At 38.6% G+C, this 22,435-nt stretch overlaps 4 protein-coding genes across 4 annotated transcripts; 1 reads left to right on the top strand and 3 right to left on the bottom strand.

Moving 5' to 3' along the window:
• Positions 1 to 4,310: 4,310 nt before the first annotated feature.
• Positions 4,311 to 7,052, bottom strand: LOC114743728 (G-type lectin S-receptor-like serine/threonine-protein kinase At2g19130). The gene has a single exon (XM_028931946.1). The coding sequence runs from the start codon at positions 7,002 to 7,004 to the stop codon at positions 4,587 to 4,589; it is 2,418 nt and encodes an 805-aa protein (XP_028787779.1). The 5' UTR covers positions 7,005 to 7,052; the 3' UTR covers positions 4,311 to 4,586.
• A 1,274-nt stretch (positions 7,053 to 8,326) lies between these two features.
• LOC114743727 (5' exonuclease Apollo-like) lies at positions 8,327 to 10,865 on the bottom strand. Its single transcript, XM_028931945.1, is given in 5 exon segments — positions 8,327 to 9,189; positions 9,560 to 9,588; positions 9,591 to 9,666; positions 10,160 to 10,368; positions 10,547 to 10,865. Coding segments are annotated over 5 exon segments (1,320 nt in total). The 5' UTR covers positions 10,836 to 10,865; the 3' UTR covers positions 8,327 to 8,472.
• A 3,776-nt stretch (positions 10,866 to 14,641) lies between these two features.
• LOC114743722 (universal stress protein PHOS32-like) lies at positions 14,642 to 17,022 on the top strand. Its single transcript, XM_028931940.1, has 2 exons — positions 14,642 to 15,536; positions 16,689 to 17,022. The coding sequence occupies exons 1-2, from the start codon at positions 14,828 to 14,830 to the stop codon at positions 16,697 to 16,699; spliced, it is 720 nt and encodes a 239-aa protein (XP_028787773.1). The 5' UTR covers positions 14,642 to 14,827; the 3' UTR covers positions 16,700 to 17,022.
• Positions 17,023 to 17,845: 823 nt separating this feature from the next.
• On the bottom strand, positions 17,846 to 20,663 carry LOC114743725 (uncharacterized). The gene is made up of 4 exons (XM_028931943.1): positions 20,445 to 20,663; positions 19,072 to 20,359; positions 18,791 to 18,937; positions 17,846 to 18,674 (listed from the first exon to the last, which is right to left on the bottom strand). The coding sequence occupies exons 1-4, from the start codon at positions 20,493 to 20,495 to the stop codon at positions 18,043 to 18,045; spliced, it is 2,118 nt and encodes a 705-aa protein (XP_028787776.1). The 5' UTR covers positions 20,496 to 20,663; the 3' UTR covers positions 17,846 to 18,042.
• Positions 20,664 to 22,435: the final 1,772 nt, after the last annotated feature.

Below are 22,435 nucleotides of genomic sequence, written 5' to 3'. Positions count from 1 at the left end.
CTGGGGTATGACAAAAACGGCAGAGCCCACTTAGGAACCTTTTGAAAGCACTTGAAAAAAATACTTTTGCGCAAATACTTATTAATATTGTAAGTCGCGTTCTAACATGGTCTTTGACATTTTGCTACCAAGCTATTCTCTGGGGGCTTGTGTTTGAAGAAAAGATCGAAGTTCACTTTGAAATGAGAGCATCTTGGTTCTGTTAGCAATGCGGCGGGATTGAACGTGAGAATTTTGTGGCGGGGAACAAGATGAACAGAAGAAAGCGGGAAGGAGGAAATCACGAAGACGATGGTTCGAAACAATGAGAATATTGTTGAATAAAGGATATACCAGACGGCGAACAAAGAATTGACAAGAAATATTTAAGTGCTCATAAAATAATGATACGGCCATGATGAATCCTACGGATTCAAAGTGAGGACGAACAATATAAGCTTCAAACCAAGTCATTTTTCCTTTCTTAAATTAAATATTTGTTTCGTTAATGAAGATGTGCTCAGGCTGAAAGAAACGCCAAATGTGCAAGAACCATGGGCGTCATTTCTTCAATTCGATTTAAACTTTTTTCATTAGAAGCTTGTGAGGTAATTTCAGAATAAAAATATACAAATAGAAAACCTTTTTTTTAATTTTTATTACCATTTTTTTAAGGAACAAAAAACAGATTTGCAAGATTCCTCGGTTTGAATGACGACGTATGAAGAACAGCATGACATGAATCTAATTATGATTTGGGGGGGAAATCATTTCCCAGATTTGCCTAATTTAACCAACAGGTTCCATTTTCGGTTATTCTTACTCAATGGGTCCCACCTTAAAAAAGTTAAGTTATTCATACATTGAACAATTTTGGTTTTGTCTTTTAGTGTTAGTGTCCTTTTTTTTTTCCCAGCTCCTTCATTCTTCCATTATTCTTCCTCCTCTTTAAGTTTTTTTTTTTTTTAAAGAGAGCTTGTGGTATGTGCTGTCTTCTTGTATCCGTGTTATTTCAACTTAAAATTTGATTTTTTTTACCTAATTAAAATACATTTTCTCGATTAACTTTTTTTAAAATAATTTTTTACATATATTTTCTTAGTCATTTTATATGTTAAGTTTGTTTAAACTTTTATATTTAATCATTTTTTTATGTTGTCTTGTAGGCCTTGTATACAACGAATTTTAAATTTGTCTATAACAAAAAAAATTCTTCAAATGCTACATAGTGGGAATTGAGTTTGACTATAGTATCTGGAGAAATATAAAATTCGACGTACATAAGGTCTATAAGGCGACATATAAAATGACTAAACATAAAATTGTACTCATCATTTAAGAAAATACATATAAAAATTATTAAAAAGTTAATAAAAAATGCACCTTAATTAGGTTAAAAAAATCAAATTTTAAATTGAAATAAAATCCATTCATGAAGGTAGGACACACCACTAGTTCTTTTATGAAAGAATGAAAAAAACTTAAAAAGGAGGAAAAATAATGGAAGGATGAAGAAGTTAAAAAAAGAAAAAACAACGCCACTAAAAGACAAAATCAAAGCTGTTCAAGGTGTAAACAACTTTATTTTTTTTAAGGTAGTTCTTTATAAATTTAAACTCTGGTTTGAATGATATTAAAACGTAATATCTCGATAAATATTTTTTATGCTGTAGCATCTTAGTAAAATAAATTACTGTTTATAGTGTGTGTGTGTGTAAAAAAACCGAATCTCAACCATTGGAAGCTCTTCAAACTAGTGTTTAGAGTGCGGTCAAAGTGCATGAAGACATTGTCGGGTGAAAATTTAGCAGAGCAGCATTAATTTCTTGGACATTGAAGGGCCACAAGCTTTAGTTTCCCCCTTAAAATTGTGCCTCTTTTTTAAGCTTTGGACTTTTTCCGTGGTGAATACTGAATAGTGCGTGTGTTTATTATATATGTGGTGACGAAGGCTGGCAGAGCTTGATACAGTTTGATACAAACAGGGTGTTGAGGATCATCATCGTCAACCTACTTGACATGATGAAGAAGGTTTCAAGGAGCAACAGCAGCAAGTTCTCTTCCTGCTTTCGCCCTCCCGTTGATCCTCCATCTTCTTCCCTCCACCGCGCTTCCAGTTTTCGCACCGCCTCTCTTCCTCTTCCTCCCCAGCATCACCCCTCTGCACAGCATCATCCTCCCAAGCCAGCTCTTTCTCTGCTCATCAAAGCTCTCGCCCTTCAAACCCGACTCGTAATTCCCCCTTTCATATCCACTTTCACCCCATTTTTGCCTCTCTCTTTAAACACAAGTTAATGCTATATATTCATTTCTTTCAATATCTTCTGGTTTCAGTGTACAGGAGCTCGCCCTCCAAGTCTTCGTGGATCAAAACGCAGATCATCCGGTGATGGGAGACCCATACTGAACCAGGCGACCAAAGCTTCCGACATTCCGGAAACGAAATCGGAACCAACGTCGTCGTGTTCCTCTTCAAATGATTCGCCGTCGTCTTGTTGGACCCCCGGTTCGGAGTCAGAGAACTCATCCAAGTCATCTCACTCTGTAGACAAAGAAAGCAGGCGCGAAGGCAAATCAGAGAAGGAAAGGAAATGGGAGTGCTCGGGGACATTCATAGTTGTCTTCAGCTTAATATTCACGGTGATGGTGGGTAAGTACTGGGGTGCCCTCTTGACATCAACGTGCCTCTACTTTTTCTCCCTGGTGAAAGCAGGAAGATTATGGCCGCGCAAAAGAGAAGGCCAGATTGTCGAGAAGAGTAAAGCAGTCATAAAGGAAGCCCTGCACCTATGGAACTACCACAAAGGGGCATTCAATTTTTGACGCCAAAATCCTCTTTATCGTGCTTCGCGCTTCCTCCTAGTGGGTTTCAGAAGTCAAGCTCTTTCCAGGCACATCCCAAAAGCGAGGCAGACTTTTTCGCGTACAGATAGCTCTCTGGTCTAGGGGGCAGATTGGAGCAATCCGTTGCTTCACATTTACTTCCCTCCCCACTTTTTGTTCCCTTTCACGGTGCATGAAGCCATGAATAGGAGTTCATAAAGAATAAAAGAAATTCGATCTTGACGATATGTGATGTTTGTCAAAAAAATTCCAACTTCTATCGGTTCTGCGGCAAGGGTCCTCCAATTCTTTTACACTTCCAAAGCAATCTTCGGGACAACATAAATTAAAATAAAAATTCCAAAACACTGCTATTCAATTGTCTCAATTATTAATAATTCTGACTCAATGTGTGGGAAAATGAAATGAATTAATTTTAAAGATACAGTCCTTATTTCGACTCCGAGTCCTCACAGTACAGATTCCTCTGCAAGTAAAGCCCAGCAAGCTCCCGCGTCTATTTTTCACACACTCACCCCTTCTCCCTGTCCTTGGGTTTGCGTACGTAATCCAAATTTGCCTAAACTTCCTTCTATGCATCTCAGATGTTAATAGTAACTCCAAGCTCAGCAGTTTCTTAAAAGATAATTGAGAACTAAAGTTTTGAGTCCATATATCTTTGCTGTTGTCTAAATATTTAAATGAGGTTTCTCTGGGCAAGAGTGCAATATAATAAGCAGATATTGGTGTGAGTAAATATGTAGGAGAGTATAATGTAATTTGCAAAATATTAGCATGAGAACAACTAAAGATTCCGGCGATAGAGAAGAGAAAGCAGAGGAGTGAATGGGTATGTTGGCAAAAATCAATGATTTTGACAATGTCCTACTAATGGAAAAGAAGTGCCTTGAGATTCTTGAAATTCGTCTAGTTTGTCCATTTCCTAGTTCAGTAACAAAAGAAAACGTGTTGCTTTCGTTTTTAGCTGACATACAAAACAAGTAGTGGCTGGCTGGTTGTCTCACTCTAATTGCCCACATAGACATCACCTACACGTCTGTCGTTTTAGTCAGTGGGTGTCTTCAAGAATTAACTAAGCATAAATTAATAAATGAAAACCCAAAATTAAATATACTATTGAACTCTAACAAAATATGTGTTTTTTTTCTCTCTCTTTACGTTAGCTACATGTATCTCCTCAGAACTCCGCTCCTTCTCTCCCCTGCTCTCATATAGTCATGTACGGAATGTGTGAGCTCATTTACAAGCCAACACCCGTGGCCCATCATTCAACAAGGTTTTTAACATTTTGTTGCATTCTAGATGATCAAAATAGACAAATATCTGGTGGGATTATGTGGACTGTTTCATTAAGATGGTGGCCTCTAGCTATTCTCATGCATGAATTCATTTCATATTCGGGCAAAACATCGACTGATATTTAGATAACACTCTTCCCTATATTCGGGCATAACTTTTTTTTTTTTGGGTGAGATATACGATCATAATTTAAATAAACTAAAATATATGCATTTAGAATTTCTAAAAAAGTATTATTACAGTTTTATTCCCATAACCCAAATGATCAACCACCCTTGGATAACATTCCACTACGCATACGATCATACGGGCAAGAGGTCCTCATTATACATATCATTTATTAACTAAAGACACGCGACAGAGCAGAACGATGGTATTAAAAATTGTATCAGCAGCTTACTCTTGTGAAGCTGCAGATGAGAGTTTGCTTTGAGTATGAGAGGAGGCCGTTGAAGAGTTGCTCCTTACCTGTGACTCTGGTTGGAGCTCGAGTTTGAATCAGTGAAGAACACAATATTTGCCTGGTCTTCTTCAAGAAATAATTTGAGGGATCTCGGAACTGGAGGCAGCTTGATACCCGACACCCCCTCAAGGATTTGAACCACCTGACCCATGGATGGCCTCTGAGTTTCATCATCTTGGACACACCAAGCGGCAACTTTTAGTATTCGTGCTACCTCATCCATGTCTGCATTTCCCTCCAACTTTGGGTCTAATAGGCTAGGCATATTTCCACCTTGGATTACAACATTTGTAGCCCAAGTAGGGAAGAACTTAACTCGGCCATCTACAGATGGCTCAGAGTTTCTCCTGCCTGACACAAATTCAAAAAGCATCATCCCATAGCTGTAAACATCAGCTTTAGCTGTGATAGCCACCCCAGATATCCACTCTGGAGCAAGATAGCCTCTTGTTCCTCTCATGGTTGTAAGAACCCTACTAAAATCTCGTCCAACTAGCTTTGCAAGGCCGAAGTCAGCAATTTTTGGACAAAAACCAGCATCAAGGAGAATGTTTTCTGGTTTGATGTCACAATGTATAATACAATCTCTACACTTTTCATGGAGGTAAGTTAATCCCCTCGCTGTTCCAAGGGCAATTTGGTACCTCATTTCCCAGTCCAAAATCTCAAATCTGTTTTCTTGAAACAGATGGGAATTCAAAGAACTATTTGGCATGTAATCATAGACAAGCAGTTTTCTCGCTCCTTCGGAACAAAACCCTCTAAGTCGGACCAAATTTACATGTTGGACTGTTCCGATTGTACTGACTTCTGTACGAAACTGCTTCTCACCTTGGCCAATGCCTTCAAGCTTCTTCACTGCTATAACATTAGAATCTGGCAATGTTCCTTTGAACACAGAACCAAAACCTCCTCCTCCTAGCTTCTCTGAGAAATTCCTCGTCGCGTTTTGCAAATCTCTATACCCATATGCCATCAATGAACCCTCTACAGATTTTCTTGTTTGAACAATTCTCTTTCTTCGCCTTATCATCACAAGTATAGCTAGGAGAATCCCGATACCTCCCACCGACCCTGCAACAATACCAATAGTCGTCCCCTTATTGTTTTCAGAGTCAGGAAACTCGGAAGCTGCAAGCCTGAGATATAAAGTTTCTCCACTGCTGTCATCTTGAGAGAGTTGTTGGAGATTTAAGAGATTTTCATGCCAAATTGAACACCCATTGCTATCGTATCCATAAGCAGCACATGAACAATTGCTCAAGCAGGTTGATTGGCATTCCTCTGCATTCCCTGCTCTAACAGATAGAGAATTTTTAGGCAATTTCATGTTCTGCGTTTCTTGGAACTTGTCCTTTTTTCCATTCGAAGAATTGGAGTCCTCACAATGGATTTTTGTTTTCCTCTCACAGCCTCCTGAGTAATCCTTCAGAGTCCAATTGCTCTGGAACTTCGGCTCAAAGCCAAGTAAACAAGTACAAGATGGCATGGAATTCTCGTTACAGATTCCAAATGCACCACAGAATGCATAAACCTCACATTGCTGTCTTGGCTGTGACCAAAACAAGTTCCATTGTTGGCTAGCTTCTAACCATGTAAATTGCTTGATTTGCCCCGAGACATCCATCACAAATCGTGATATAATACTATTATTATACACAGTGTAGGTGAAATAGCTCTCGTTCTCGTTTGTCTCGAATGTGAAATTGTAGATGTAATTTAACCTCATTTCTGGTACCAAACTGAAAATTTGTCCATTCCAAGAACCACTGGTCCAATACTGTTCAGACTTGTTCCAAAGAATGAGATAGGCCGTGCTTCCTTTGGGGTCTAGCTCTAGAGAGAAAAGGCCTTCTGCAGGGTCCTCGCTATTCTTCCATGAAGTGAGATATTGAGGCTGCTTTGTTCTGTTATTTAATTTTATTTTACCTCCTGGAAGCCAGGTATCAGTTGGATGATCAAAGCTCTGCCAAAGGAAATCTTTTGTTGCATTTGACCTATCTCTCAAAACTAGATTCCCACTATCAAGAAGGACCGCTTCTACAGGACTTGAGGATGGAAAAGTCAAGTTTGTTGACCAAACAATCTTTTGAGACCCGTCCAAGAGAACTAAATTACCATCCGATATTTCTAACTTGGCGGAATGTTTGTGAGGGACGGGTTTGTTTCTGTTAGCTACCCAAACATAGGTCTCTTGAGAGACCTTTTTGTACCATATGCCTATGTAGTAATTAGAGGAATTACCTGGCTTGAAGAATCCCAACTCAAAGACGCCTTCCTCGGATATCAGAGTTTGATCGCCAGAAAGAGATTGATTTGCAGAGATGGAAGTAAAAGCTCCAAAAGAAGAATGAATGATAAAACAGAAGCAGAGGATGAGAACTGAAATCCAGAACCATGGTCTCTTCATGCTGTCCATGGCTCCTCAGTTCAGAAAGTAGTGGATAGATGTTTGGTTAAGTGGGAGAGGCGATGTTGGGCAGTAATACTGAGCTGGTTGAGTCTGAAGGAGGAAGGTGACGGGTGATGCTACTTACAATATCATATATGGCCCTACCACCAGCAAAAGTCAAGCCAAACCTTTTATCAATCTTGTTAATTTTCAGTAGAGATAGATGGTGATCACTTGAGAATGTTGATCCAGTCATCGCCGTGTAAAACAATGCAGAGGACAAGTATTATCATCGCATAGCGATAGAACAAATGGTCAGGTCGCTCGGTGGACATCACTAATCACATTCTCAAGTTGAAATATCAACATTTTCATATATTCTAGAGCTTCCACGCTTTTATTCAACATTCCACGCAGACTGTTTTGGTTCTCTTGTCCAGTGTGCGTATTTTTGTTACATTCTGCGTAGCGTATTTTACGGCAGGTAGTCAAGCGCAAATGGAATGGAAATCCAAGGAGTTTTAATTGATGGTCATGCGTACTTTTAAAGGAATCTAGAAACAGAAAGGGAGGATGAAGAACAAAAGAAATTAAAATCTTGAATTGGGATTTGTTCTGGACCAAACATGGAAGGAAAATTCTCAGTCATCAAAAGTCAAGAAATCTACACACTCTTCTCATACGAGTTGTCAAATTGCAGGAAATTCCAGACTACTCTATTACTATATACTCCTGTAAATTACTTGTTGGCTAATTAATGGTGTTTTTCAATTTTACTTCTATTGAATACGATAAAAAATAGGTAAGAGAAAACACAACATATTTTTTTTATCAATAAACTTTCTTTAATAGGGGCAAGAGTGAAAAATTTTATCAATTTAATATTTTTTTTTGTTATGCAAGAATAAGATACAAATGACCTGAGAATATCAGAGCATTATCTAGACACAATGTAACTACTGTAACAAATTGTATTATGAGTCAAATGATTAGCTCTTCCTCAACTCGTTGCACCACACGAAACTAGTTAATAGTTATCCCTGAAAGTCTTTTCAGCCAGACCGAAATGAAGTTCTTACCAGTAATCATAGGATATTGCTGTTTTTCCTCAACTTTACTACAATTCCATCGCGAAAAATGATTTCGTCATAACTCAAACAACTGATTCTTGCCAAAAAACATTTGCCGAGCATTTTCTTTCCAAAGATATTTCTTCAGGAAAATAATACACAGCTTCTCTCCCTTGCTGAAGTTAGGCCGAACATGGCTTCCAAACAAATATTACATCTGAGAAACATAAGAAATCATATTTCATCCTGATCTCCATAACAAACATTATATACAAAGAGGATTACAATGCAGTGATGCGCCGTTAAAAATTCTGGAGTTGAGGAACTAGGCAGATCATAACTCGCAAGGGGACTTCCGAGGTAGTTTCTGAACTCCATGAATGCTCATAATCCTTTATTTTCGGAACCATCTTCCAAGACGGTTCTCAGCTATTATGAGGACCGTCATTTTCCGATATTTTTGCTCCACGCCCCCTTCTTCTCAATATACTGAATTTGGTCGAGCGAGATCCTGAAGACTTAACCTTCAATGTCTTTCGTCTTTTGCTCTCTGACTTGACAAATTCATCATCGAGAGTTGAAGCTTTGGTGCTGACAGCGACTACTCTTTCAATGGTTCCTTTGCTTGTATGCTTCATATGCAACTGTCTTGCAGGCTGCGTGATTCCACAGTGTCTACCTAGATAGTACATTGGCTCGATATAACATGATGACGAAGATACAATGCCCTTCAGGGTGTTTGGTCGGACAAGCTTCACAAATTCCTTTAACTCTGCAAAATTTGAGTGATCAGAGTATGGGACTGAATAAATGTACTCATGAAACCTTTCTAATGGTCCTGTATTTCCAACTTGCCGATCACTTTGGACCTCACAATTTGCACTCCATGGTGCTCTTTCAGAACGAGATATCCGGAAGGAACCAGCATGAGTTCCACTCATTTGAAGGCCCGTCTTCAGCCATGGAAGACCTGAAGCCATGATTCCTATAGTTGGATGAACTTTATTGAGTGCCTCTAATGTTTCGATGCTAAAGCTGTACCGAGGGACAGCTCTCACTCTAGTAAGAGAAGTGTTTGTGGTAAAAATATCATGAAATCCAAGAAGATGCATAGTCCGCAAGCGCTCTGGCCACACCCAAATCTTCAGTTGAAAATAGAAGCTAACGAGTGAAAAATTAAACCAGAGGAGTACAAATTCCAAAATTTTATCATTCCAACCAAAGGAAAAAACGAAGTTCTGTATAAGAATTACAGAATATGCAGATAATATATGACGTTGAAAACCAATATAGAAACATACGCATTGATTCTAATAGAATATCGAGACAGGCCAAGGTATAAAAAATTGTTTAAGATGAGCAGATCACAGTGATGCGTTGGAAAGAGCCTTGCTAGCTTGATTTAATGACCTAACTATTTTTCCCTCTGTCCTTGCTACGATATTATTAAAGTCGACCCAGTGTGGTGAACTGAATTTTGTGGCTTACTCTCAAGAATGGATAGGAAGAGACCTTTATTTTAAGCACGCGTGCAATATGATGCAAAGATCCTCTTTCCCCAAAGTGTCAATCCCAATAATGATGTCGTGCTCAGGATGGGACAAAATGATGTTAACAACCTGAAATCAGAACTCCAATAATTCAGAAAATTATTCTTTTTAAGACACTCATGCATCCTAAACTAACTTAAACCAATTCTGCAAGAAGCTCAGTTGATGACACTATGCTTTAATTTTCCCATTTTCTTCGTCATTATCTGTGACAGACACCAAGTTTATAAACTGCTTTTCCGACTCCAGAAATCCTAATATTATTACACATTAGATTCAAGGTAAAAATATCCCAAAACTAATCATACAAGATTATAGCACAGGACGCACCATTGTCCATGGACCATATGGTGTTGCAAAAAAATAAATAAATAAAAAATCAAAAGCTGCATGCTGAAAAATAGTACAGATTCTGGTTAACTAGCTGCATTTAAAACGATAGACTTCCAGCTCAAACCAACCCCCGGCTTCTTGACTGGAGAAATGGCACGGTTACTAGCTGTCAAAGTGAGCTCATCGAAACATAATTGGTCCCCTTAAACTGCTATGGGTGGGAGTGTACCTGGTTAGCCGCGATTTGTCGAGGGGGGAAATCATACGAAGGGTTGCAGTATGTATTATCCAGGTGAATAATGTCAACCACTTGATCCTTGAGAGCGCCGAGGAGCATGTCCCTGCTCCTCATGGCCCTCTCGCAAGTTGCTTCCCAACGAAAGTCGCCAGTATAAAGCAAGCAGCCAAACTCACCACGGAACACGAGCATCACCGAACCTGTCGTCAGAGAAACATTATCTTAATGGGGATTACAAGTTTCTTCACAATTTCAGAACAGTACATCTAACGTTTCACCATGAATATTGAATAACTTGAGTCTAGTGGTAAATTCTAGAGAAATAATTCTCTCAGGAAATTGAGCGAACAGTTAACAGGCAATAAAAGGCAGAATTACCAGGACAGTGGATAGCGTCGATGGCCATGACCTGGAGGTGTGTCTCAGAGCCACATGGCGAGAGAAGAGAAAGGGAGTGCCAGGTGCCAATTTGGAGGATGCGAATCAAGGAGAGGTTGAATTCGGGAAATTTGAAAGGGAAGAGTTTGGCGGTGGTGCGGGAACAGAAGAGAGGGCCATTGGCCCAGGAAGAAGAGAGGCCGTTGGTGTGGTCGGAGTGAAGGTGAGTCAGGAAATACGCCTGACTGCCCGCCGCCCAACGATCCACCGAAACCAACCTACTGACCATTTCCCTACGGAGGAACTGGAGAGTGAGAGCCTGAGAGGCCAAGTGACATGCGTGCTTGCGACAGTGGGGACCGCGCGTTTTTATCGGCGGGAAATGAATCCCAAGTTTTGAAATTGAAAGTCTTTTCATTTTACGACAGTTACTCTAAAAAAAATACTACTTCCCATATTTAATATAAGATCCTATTTAATTTTTATTTTAATTTTAAATATAAGATTTTAATTTATTTTATCTCTCATATTTATATATATATATTTCAAAATAACCGTTCTAATCATAATAGTTATAGTCAATATATTTGATTAATAAGGATATTTTAAGAAAGACAACACACAAATAACTAACTCAACTTACTTTCTTAATCTTTTCAAATTACTCAACTTGTTCTTATAGTTAGGACCGGAAGTAATATTTGGATAGAAACCAAATCATAATTTTAAAAATATTTTTACAGTATATGAAATAAATATATAAAAAAATTTATCTTGTTTTATAAAAAAAATATCTTTTAAAAGTATTTTTCTATCTTATCAAACGCCTTCTAAGTTTCTAGCTAGACTTGACCCTATGAGCGGCCTCCAGGTGTGATTAGGTGCATGTTTTCTTTCCGTCTCCCCTAGAGTTGCAGGGTTGTTTGGAATCTTTTATATTTTTTTAGTCTTTTAATTTATCAAATAAAAAAATAAATATATAAAAGATTTTTACCTCAATTTATTTTATTTTTTACCGGAATACCTCAATTTACTTGAAATATGCTTATAAATAGTTTTAAATATAAAGACAAATGAAGCCATAACCTATAACTCGTAAGCAAGCAAAGCCAATTTTTAGTGGGCTATTAGCATTAGTTTTGTCTGAATGATTGATTTTACTTTATTCTTTTTTTTAAAAAAATAAAGATATATTTTTAGTCTTTTATTATGTAAAATTTTATTTTGTTTCATTAATTTTATAAAATTTAAAAAATATTGATATTAAAATTTTAAATGTTGACAAAAGATTTTCATTCATATTAAATTCAATTTTTTAAAATTATAATTATTGAAAAAATCATTTGTAAATAATAAATAGATATTTTATAAAATTGAGGACAAATTGTAGAAAAAGACCACCAAAATTAAATAATTACATATAAGGACCCGTTTATAAAATTGTTGTTAAAACTTATACTATTATCATCAAAACTCAAACTAATATTATAACAGGCCTCTATTTATAATTTTTTTTATTTTAGCGGTCTATTCTTTGTGATTTTTCCTAAAATCAATGAGTTAAACTGAAAATTCAGATAAGATTAAAGAATCGAAAATAATTTTTCATTTTCTTAAGAAAAATATAAGGCCCTTTTAAGTTTGGCCCAAAAGAAAACCCCTTTTATTTATTTTAATTTTTTTCACAATTGTAACTCAAAATTTTTATCGTGAATCCATTCTCGCAATGCCCATCCTCCATCCACCTCTGATCACGTAGGGATTACTGATTAGACAAGTTTTATTTTTTAACAAAAAAATTAAATGGTATAAATCCAATAATTTTGTTTAGGAAATAATTTTTTTTCCAATTTCAATAATGTTATTATTGCTTATTTAGCGATGTTGTTTTAAAATATTCTCAAAACAGGGGTAAAATTTTCATGTTATTTATATTAGATAATTTGTTGCCTTTTTTATTTTTGTTTTATTTTATGGACCAAGCAGGAGGAAGTCTTTACAGACTTACATGTTCTTCCTTGTTTGGTACCTGATACATAATATCTTTGATTTTTACTTCTTTAAACTTGATGCTCTGCGTCAAGCTCCAAGCATCATCCTTATCATTTATAACACAACCGTTATATGGTTTTTTCCGGTGTATAAGGGAGAAAAACACAACGAACAGATGTAAGCACAAGGACACAAATGTATGAATCCCTAGGACAAATTCTGTTCAAGTAATAAGATCGTCAGTCTGCTGCTTTTCCAAACAAAAAGCAAAGGTGATAAATATGCCCCAAAGGGTATTTTTAAGGAGAGTCTATTGTTTTGCCCTCGGCGTGAGTTTTTCAAACTGGTCTTCACGGAGCGTCCCATATAAATATCAAATGCCCTTTTGGTCGCAGAGGATACCGCCAAAAGGAAACCATCCAATTCCCAAACACGGGGGACCATTAAAAAAAAAAAAAAGCGCTTAGATTTGACCAGGCCAAATAAGACCAAAACTTGGCAGAAAGATAGAACGTTAATTTGATTAGAAACCGCAATTGGAATGTCACTGACAAAGGATTTGAAGGGGCGCTGTTCTGGTTGTTTGTCACGTGGCATTTGCAGGGAAGAAGTTGTTGTACTCGTATTTAGGATGGTTAGAGAAAACCTGGCAGTCGGCACCCCCTCTTGCCTCCCCAGTTCAAGCACCGTTCATTTATGTTGTTATTGGTGCGCGCGTCAGTGAATGAGAGGCAGGACTGGTAAGTGAAAGATACCGGCTTTATCCCGGGAAGCTGATTTTCTGGTTTGATTTGCGGGGAGTAAAAGCCAAGGGGAATTGGAGAGCAATTAAGATGCATCTATTAATTTTAAATATTTGTCTAAGAGCGTTTAGTACTTTAAATTAACCCGCGATTCATTCAGCATGCCCAATATTTTAAAATGTTTTTGTGCAATTTCAAACTCATTCTTCAATAAAAAAACATAAAAAGCATAAACTTAAAATACCTAGTGTTATTAAAAAGATATTTTAGGAAGCTGAGTATATAAGAGAATCAGTGTAAAAATATTTCAGGAGACTAGATTAACCATAAATTAGCTTAACTGAGCCTTATGATTAGAATAATCATATGCAGGTTCCTTTTTTTTTTTTGGGTCAAAGAATAAATGAATAATCATATGGAGGTTAGGGATTTAGGAAGGAGAAGTCGCATGTGGCAAAACTTGGGTTGGGCCTGGGACTGGCATATAAACCGAAGATGCAATACCCGCAGGCTGTATTGTCTCCAACAAACTCACGCCACACGTACGTTGAGTCCATGCACCAACAGGATTAGTCTAGTAAAAAAAACAAATCCATCACAGCGTAGGAAACTAAAATTCAAATTTTTGCTAAGAGAGATACTTATATTTAGTACTTGACAGTACTTTGAATAGCCTTACTTTTTTATGCTTTAACAAAAAAAAAAAATTTTGAGCCCGTGCATGCCAACAACCCTGTATTCATGACATCTGACCCAGCAAGTAATCCCCACTGTCCAACTCATCCCCGGGGGACCAAAATATCGTTGGCTTTCTTGTTCTGTATCACCTCATCTCTGTGTCACGCGCAATTGATTGGCCCATCTCCCTCAACCCCTCCTCGTCTCACCTCACCCTGTGAGTGTTCTCATTTCCCCCTTTCTTTCTCTCCTTGCCTTTCAATCCCAAAACAACCTAACAAAAGAGGATTCTGATTTTGGTTCTCCACCGCCAAACCCTCGGGCCTCTCCATCATTCGTAAAGTGGATCCAACTCAAACTCATGCTTTATTTACCCAGTTTATTTTAATCCTTCAACTTTTCAAAATTTATTCGGATGGACTAAATTTAAAATTTAAAATTCAAAAGAAGACATATTAAATCTGACTTTTCCAATTTTGTTTCCCGTCTCAGGTCGCAAATTTTATTTACTGTCTAGATAAATAACGAGATGTCATGCAGCAGTCCATAACATGGTCGTGGCGTTGTTATCTAATTTAATTAGAGATGGATGGTGAAAGCGAATAGCGTCGTGACTATTATGTGGTGACCAATATACCCCTCCCCCACAAAGGAAAGGACCGCCGTCTCCATACAGACATTGACGGGGGATGCCATGTGCCAAATAAAGGTACGAAATCCGAATGAAACAAGAGGGCAAGAAACCTTGGATCGACTCCGATGCCGTTTCGATTTGGTCACACATTTGTTTGAAATTCCTCCATTGACCTCGGTTCCTCTCTCTTCCTGATTTTCCGGTCGCCTAGCCATTGTCTCGGCGTTCGTCGGCATGAAGCGGCAATCCCAGGCCCGGCCCGAACCGGATCGCCCGGTCCCGACACAACAGCCCTCGTCTCCTGCCTCTCTCCTCGCGTCCGTTTCGACATCCGGTGCTCAGCGCAAAATCGCCATCGCCGTTGATCTGAGCGATGAGAGTGCTTATGCCGTCCGATGGGCTGCCCAGAACTATCTCCGCCCTGGAGACACGGTCATCCTCCTTCACGTGCGTCCCGTGAGCGCTCTCTACGGCGCTGACTGGGGCTCCGGTGATCTTAACCCGAACGATGCCGACACTGTCTCCGAAGAGTCGCAGCAAAAGTTGGAGGAAGATTTCGACAACTTCACGACCACCAAGGCCAGCGACTTGGCTCAACCACTCGTGGATGCTCAAATACCTTTCAAAATTCACATTGTCAAAGACCATGACATGAAAGAGCGGCTTTGCTTAGAAGTCGAGAGATTGGGACTTAGCGCCGTGATCATGGGGAGTCGAGGCTTTGGGGCAACCAAGAGAAGTACGAAGGGTAGGCTCGGGAGTGTCAGTGACTATTGCGTTCGCCACTGTGTTTGTCCTGTTGTGGTTGTGAGATACCCGGATGAGGAGGACGGAAGCAGCGGCGGTAAGTCCGCGGGCAAAGCAATAGTTGGGGAAGAGGTGGAGCTCTACCCGGTACCTGAGGAGGAGCATGAGGACCCCGATGCACCTGATGAACAGAAAGGTTTAGGCTTTGACCTTGGACTTTCCTGTGCTTCAACTTATAATCAAAATTTTTCCTCAAGTTAATATTTACTGAATATCTTGTCATCTTGATTGCATATGACTCTCACTTCCATTTGGTATTGAGCATTTATAACTTGAATTGTGCGTGGTTGGAATTTTACTGCAGAGCGATAACTTCTGGCAGAAATGTTGACCCTATTTTGCTGTTTGAATGTAAATTGCAGGGACGTAATTTGAATTGAATATGTTTAGAAGTTCCTCTAACAACCTAGATTTACAAAATGAGTCAACTGGTCACTTAGCCTTCTTCGAGGACTGTCGGAAATCTGTTTTGTCTGCAGCATAGCTTTGATTTTGCTTATAAATGAATAATATAGCCGAGTGACGCTATACTGTAGTCTTGTTCACCTTTCGCATCAATTTGTGCCCTTTGTCTCTAGACTTACTAGTGCTTGCCTGGCTCTGAAAAACAAACCGGCTTTGAGGTTCTTGTGGCTGTATGAACTTTTTGGTAAGATGTATTAGAGCGCTGTTCTGTTAGTTCGAAATGAGATTATTCTCCATGATCTCTTCCTTTTTTCTGTTTTTGCACGCAAAATAATATACGTCTATGCTCGATGATGTTCTCTTCAATAAAGGCCTTCGGATGTAAACATGTTAGATGTAGTCTTCCCACTCTATATGGTGGAGCTGCGAAGGTGTCATGGTATTTTACTTTTTCATGTGTATAACTCTATAATTCATATTTTGCTACCAGAAGTCTTACGTTTCGTCGGTGTCTTCCTAAATAACATTGAAATTTTATCACGTAAACCGTGTTCCACTCAAATATCTCTGCTAAGATTGTGTTACGATTTCAGATGTTTATGGTCTTTTCCAACGCGTGTGGCTGCTGTGGCATTATTTGCACAAAACCATAGGTTATACTTCTCCGGTCCTAAATATAAGACTCTTATACTATGAGAGTATTATATTTAGGACTGGAGGAGTATTAACTATGGTGCTGGCAGAAACAGAGCTACCGATTGGAATGGCAAAAAAATCATTTGACTACGTCTGTTATTAAAGAACATGGGTGCTCTGGTGTTGCATACCATTGATATTTGATGTTACCTTGTTTAATTTTAATCATCTTTTGACTTGTCAACAGATGCTGAATGATGGGTCAGAGCATATTGACCTCACTTCAAGGGCAGTGCTTGAATAACTCCTTCAATTTGTTAGTGATCATTTTCTCCTTCCTTGTTTTCTCTTGTTGGCTGTTATAGACTCCCCTTGACCTTTCTGTCGTAATTTGTAACGAAATATGTATTTAGCACATCCTTTTCTGCACTTTTCCCCTGCTGGGAGAAGGAAGGTTTCGGAGGAGCGGTATTCCATGTTTACTCTTTGAATATTTAGTGTATTTATGCAACACAATTGTAAAATTTCTATACATTTAGTTGAAATGTCAAGAAGGTCAAGTCCAAAGTTGTAGATCTTCATAGGCTTGGCTTGATGTTCACTTGTGCCGCTAGCTTAGATTTTGCCACATCCTGTTATAGCTTATTAATCTTAAGTTCATTTATGCTCTGGTATGTGGAGTTGGATGGCTTAAATTCAGTTCAAGCATGTTAAAACAGAGACGTGGGAATCTAAATCATTGGGCCCAAAGCCCAATTACAAAGAGAAAGTGAAGAAAATGAGGTAAACAGGGGGGCTATCTGGCATGGCATAAGGTGGTACCATGGAATTCGGTGACGAGAGTGTTTGGCTTTCTTCTCTACATATTTACTTTATATATCATAAAAATACTTTTAAAATTATGGTTTTGATTCTATCCAAACATCTTACACTTCTCTGCCCTTTCCCTCATCTACCATTTTTTATCCATTTACTATTATTCAATTAAAATTTTAATAATTTAGATTTAATATTTTATAAAAGTATTATTATAATTTTGGCTAAAAAATATGTATGTAAATTTAAATTGTTAAAATTTGATTGTAACAGCTCACAACTACAGTGAATAGTGAAAAAGAGAGGAAAGATATATTTTCTTTTTTATTATAATAATAATAATAATAATAATAATAATAATAATAATCAATAACAGTTCAAACTTGAATTTAACGGTTTGAATTTATTTATATAAAATTATGACTATTTTATAAAATGATCAATTTAGATCATTAAAATTTTTAATTTAACAGTAGTAAAAAGAAATGGAGAGTAGATGAGTATTCACTCCCGCTGCGGTGGAAGTCATGGAGAAACAAGGGCTAAGCATCATGTGACGCACGAGTCTATTGTAAAGGTGGCATCCTATTTTTGCAAACTGAGCTTATGTCTTGAAGTAAAAACTAGCATGTTATATCAGGCCATGAAAACAAAAGGCATGTTATACAAGTCTAACACAGCAAACACATGAATAAAGCCGTAAAGTAGTCCAGCAGTAAACAGAAGAACACTGAAACACAGGCTACAACATAAACCGACACTGCATTTTGCAATTGAAAATCATTTCATAAAGCTCCAAGAGTTCCCTCGCTGCGACTCTTGCGAATGGAGAGGCCTTGTCCTAAGTTTAACAGTTTGCCGACGACGTCAAAATGATTTCGGCTTTGGGAGGTCACTTTGGCTCCAGTTGGCGGGAGGTGCACTTGTTTGCCTTTTGAGTGTTTCCATGACTCCACCGTCTTCGTTCTACGAGCATGAACAGTAGTGGTGCTAGGTGTTGATGGCCGCCGTGATCCTCCGACGTGGCTGCCCTTCCTTGCGGTCTTGTGATCTAATCTAAGGCTACGATCGGACTGATGAGCGTTCATGCCTAAACGCACTGACCGATCTGCACCATCTTTCAAAGTGCCGGCTTTCATAGGCTGCCGATTGTAGTAAGCAAGATGGGGAAGAAGGCCTTGCAGATATTTCTTTAGTTGTTCGTTTCCCACATTTTTCTGGGCTGGGTTTCCTTCCAAGCTGATAGCTTGCAGGGAGTTATAGTTAGCAGCAAGCTGACCCAGACATTTCGCTGTTGATATTTTGTTGAAACGAAGATCCAGTACATTGAGTTTCAAGAGGCGGTGCAGCCCCTCTACTTCGCTGATCTTGTTTCCAGCCAGGTACAGCTCTTTAAGAGATGAACAAGAAGCTAGCCCTTTGATGTCGTCCGAAAAAATCGACAAAAAAAAAAAGGTAAATTAAGATTTCAGCAATCAAAATTTTAAGGTGATCATAGCTAGCACTGAAAATATATTCTAGAATTGATCCTACCATGTCCAATTCTTAATATACGATTGTAGCTCAGGTCCAAAACACGGAGTCGCGTTAGTTCACGTAATCCCTCAATGGTTGATATATTGTTTTTGGACAAGTTCAAAACGTGTAGTCCACGAGGAAGAGCACCCACCGTTATCCTCCCTGGAAATATAATTAAAACAGAGATCAGCGATGGAGAAAAGGTAACCTGGCCATGGTTCATGGGCTTCATGAGATTGATAGAGTTAAACGTAAAAAAGTAACCCAAAAAAAAAAAAACCAAAGTTCTTACTAACCGATAGCATTTCCAGACAAATTGAGCACCTTCAAAGTTACAAACACGCTAAGAAGCGGGATCGTAACCAACCCGCAATTAGCTAGATGGGCCGTAGTGGCATTAGGACTTAGGGAAGAGACATATCTCTTAGCAGCTTCCATGCTAGGAGTGACAATACCATCCACCCGGGCAGCAGCCACACTCTCTGACGTGTTAATGCAATTACCGTTTAAGGGACCAACTAATTCGGACGATTCAATTGTTTCCTCAGGAGGTCCATAATGTTCCAGACCAGTCACCCAGTCCTCAATACGCTTAATCCTAAAATCCTTGTTATCCAAATCATCCAAGTGCCGAACAGAGGACTCGCCTTTAAGGGTTTTGCTTCCATTTATATCATCTGTAAGAGGCATTACCCAGTCTCTTGCTGAACCACAGAGTGGATGAGCATCATAAACATCATCAAAGGAGCCATCCCCATCCATATGATTTTCTTCAATAGTGTCCATCTTTTTTCCCCTTGCTTGTCCCCAGCTAACTTGAATATCAGACTCACCGATGAAAGTATCTTTCAGCCTCAAGCTTAAAGCCTGAAGATCCTCAGAAGATCTGGACCTTGAAGCAGTATGTTCATCATAAGAGAATATTTCTGAAGATAATGCAGAAGCCATGATATTGGGAAAAGAACACGACTTAAGCATCAAAGTTGGGGCCCTGCGACCAGAAGTATGGTCGTCACCGGCACATCCGCCGGATAATGGAGTGTCAGAAGCTTCCGGGGCATCTTTTTCTAAAAGCGTTGGATCTTCAATTGAAAAAATCGAACCATCATTTCCTGGACCCAAACTGTCATGTATCTCTGAGTACTGGTTTGTTCTCCCCCTATCTGCCGCGTTTATATCACGATCCATTCTACATCCCGAAATCGTGGACTCATTGTGGCTTTCGGGATCATTATAAGAAAGTACATGATCTGAATAATCCTCAGCCAAGTTGTCAGTATAAAGCTTTCCCTCTTGGTAAAGTCCACTTTCTAGAGAGACACTTTTCTTAAGACGCCCGGTATGGCGAATTTCGTTTTCATGTTCATCATCTAACCTGTTTCTCAGATTCTCCGACATCCATCCACGCTCAACTGAAATCAAATTGCCACCCTTATCATTCAGTTTATTCAATTGTTCTCGTCCACGTGCATTTGAAATTAATGGGGTTGAGCCTGTAGGCACACCATTATTTGTAGAGGCTTGACTTTGGGAACCATCTTGCAGAGTATTTGCCATTGCTTCAATAGAAGGTCGAACTACTTTCTGATAGAAAGGAAGCGCAATAAACCCCAAAAAAAAAAAAGGAAGTACAAATCAGAAAGAGTCATACAGAGCATATTCCACTTACCTTTGGCTTGTTGTGAAGATCGGAATTGAAACAAGAAAACCTAATCGTCATAGCAATGGTGTGAAGAGCTACATCTAGACGCCTAAATTTCTTCCACGTAGAAATGCAACATCAAGGACAATCTACGCTGTTCATAAATTTTCCAGAAGCCAATTCCGAAACCCTTAATTTCTCCACTCAGTGGAAGAATAACGAAGAGCTCCTGGGGACCCGAGCGCACACAACCTTAGCCATAATCAAGTGTCAAGCCCACAGTGACGCGGCACAATCTCCATATGTCAGGTGATCTTGATCTCCGTAAAACGCAAAGCAGAATCGCTCGCTCACCATCACCCCACACCCTCCTTGAGGTGCGAGAAAAGTTTGACTGTTTTAAAGCTGCCAGAGTGGAAGAGAATCCTTTTCGACGAGTAGAACCCAGAGGAAATTGTGCATAAGAGATGTGTGCCTGGTCAATAGAACTGCGAGGATTGAGGTTGAACTGACATTATGCAGAGTACCATTTAATGACGATAACCACAAACCTACATGAACAAATAACTTAAAGTTTCAATGACTTGTTTAAAGAGGAATATGAAATATATCTAGCGATAATTTTAGTTCCCGATTGGAAGCTGTGGATGAACTGTTTGAAAAATTCCAAGAGTTTCTGTCTTTGCAACTTGGCTAGCTTGTGAAAATATATAAAACCAATCAACTTATGGAAATCCAGCGTTTGAATACATGAAAAGTTATCAATAAAATCTGCAGAAAACATTCCACTTCCACCGGATAAAAAGAGATAGAGATGTCAAATTTTCTAAAATAACCAAAGTATGCATTATGTATAAGACAACACCGATCAATCTCATGGACCAAGGGAACATGAACGACGAACCTCAGCCATGTCTGCCTATTTAGCAAAGATTTTAAGACACCTCCTGAGAATTAATTAGCAATAATTTGAGATTTTCAACAGATATGAATTTTCAAACCCAGATAAATATGATACTGCAGTAGCCGGCTTCTCCATAATGCAGCACAAATTGAAATCAAATGTTTCATCAGCACGCAGGAAGAGTGGATGATTAAAAGCCATCACAGAAACAAGCATTACCTTCGGTAACTATTCCATATAACCAAACGGATCCCGAAGAAAAACAAGGAATTATTTATAGAGTCGGAAAAGAAGAACCCAGGAATATAAAGGGAGGCGAGGAGTAATAGAGATCTAACCTCTCTGCAGCCAGATTGCGACGAAGGAAGTCGTCTTCTTCTCGGCTGCCAAGTCCCTCGTAGGCGGAAGCGGCCTTAATTATATAATTAACATGTTACATCCGGACGTACAAACACCGCCAAGCCAAACGCCAACCCTCGGGTCACAGACTCAGCCGCGCATGTTCATGGTGTTCTGAAATGTGCGGCTCTGATTTCATATGATTTTATCCTCGGAGAAATTTTAGATAGTTTCCCTTAAATACTTAATTTATTAGCGTATTTTAATCAGAGTCTCATGTAGAATAAATCATAGTATATAAAATGTCATCATATCTTGATTTAATTGAAAACAAGCGCCTTTGAAGTATTTAAAGCTCTCTATATATAAATTCTTTCATTTATTTTTTTAGGCCAAAATAAAAGATTGCACAATTTTTTAACTATGACAACAGATGATATGAAGTTGAATTTGATTATGGTGGAACTTAAATAAGAAAAGTTCTCCCAATATTATTTTTTAATCTGCAAGATTGAAATATGCAATCTTATGGAAGATATCAATTAAAATCAATAAAATGAACGACTAAAAATGTAAAATGGATGAAGAAGAGGGACGGAGACCCCCAAAAAAAAAAAAAGGAGATAGCTTTTACTTTTTGCATCACAATACAAACAGCATATGATGGTTGAAAAGTATTCGGATGAGAAGATAGTGCATGGTTGAAAATTCAAAGATTAACCCCCCAAAAAAAAAAATATACTTCTATCTTATTTCGCAGTACCTTTCGACGTTT

The sequence above is a fragment of the Neltuma alba genome, unplaced genomic scaffold (genome assembly GCF_004799145.2).
Source record: "Neltuma alba isolate B1F8T4 unplaced genomic scaffold, ASM479914v2 tig00004110_pilon, whole genome shotgun sequence".
In the NCBI taxonomy this organism is placed as follows: Eukaryota; Viridiplantae; Streptophyta; class Magnoliopsida; order Fabales; family Fabaceae; genus Neltuma; species Neltuma alba.
This window is presented reverse-complemented; position numbering and strand designations above follow the sequence as displayed.

What these genes read in the sequence shown, in the direction of transcription:
- LOC114743728 (XM_028931946.1), bottom strand. Translation starts at nt 7,004, where the DNA reads ATGGACAGCATGAAGAGACCATGGTTCTGGATTTCAGTTCTCATCCTC.
- LOC114743722 (XM_028931940.1), top strand. Translation starts at nt 14,828, where the DNA reads ATGAAGCGGCAATCCCAGGCCCGGCCCGAACCGGATCGCCCGGTCCCG.
- LOC114743725 (XM_028931943.1), bottom strand. Translation starts at nt 20,495, where the DNA reads ATGACGATTAGGTTTTCTTGTTTCAATTCCGATCTTCACAACAAGCCA. An exon ending in TTTGTCTGGAAATGCTATCG is followed by an intron (nt 18,938 to 19,071) that starts GTTAGTAAGAAC and finishes TTATATTTCCAG; the next exon opens with GGAGGATAACGGTGGGTGCT. An exon ending in TATATTAAGAATTGGACATG is followed by an intron (nt 18,675 to 18,790) that starts GTAGGATCAATT and finishes ACGACATCAAAG; the next exon opens with GGCTAGCTTCTTGTTCATCT.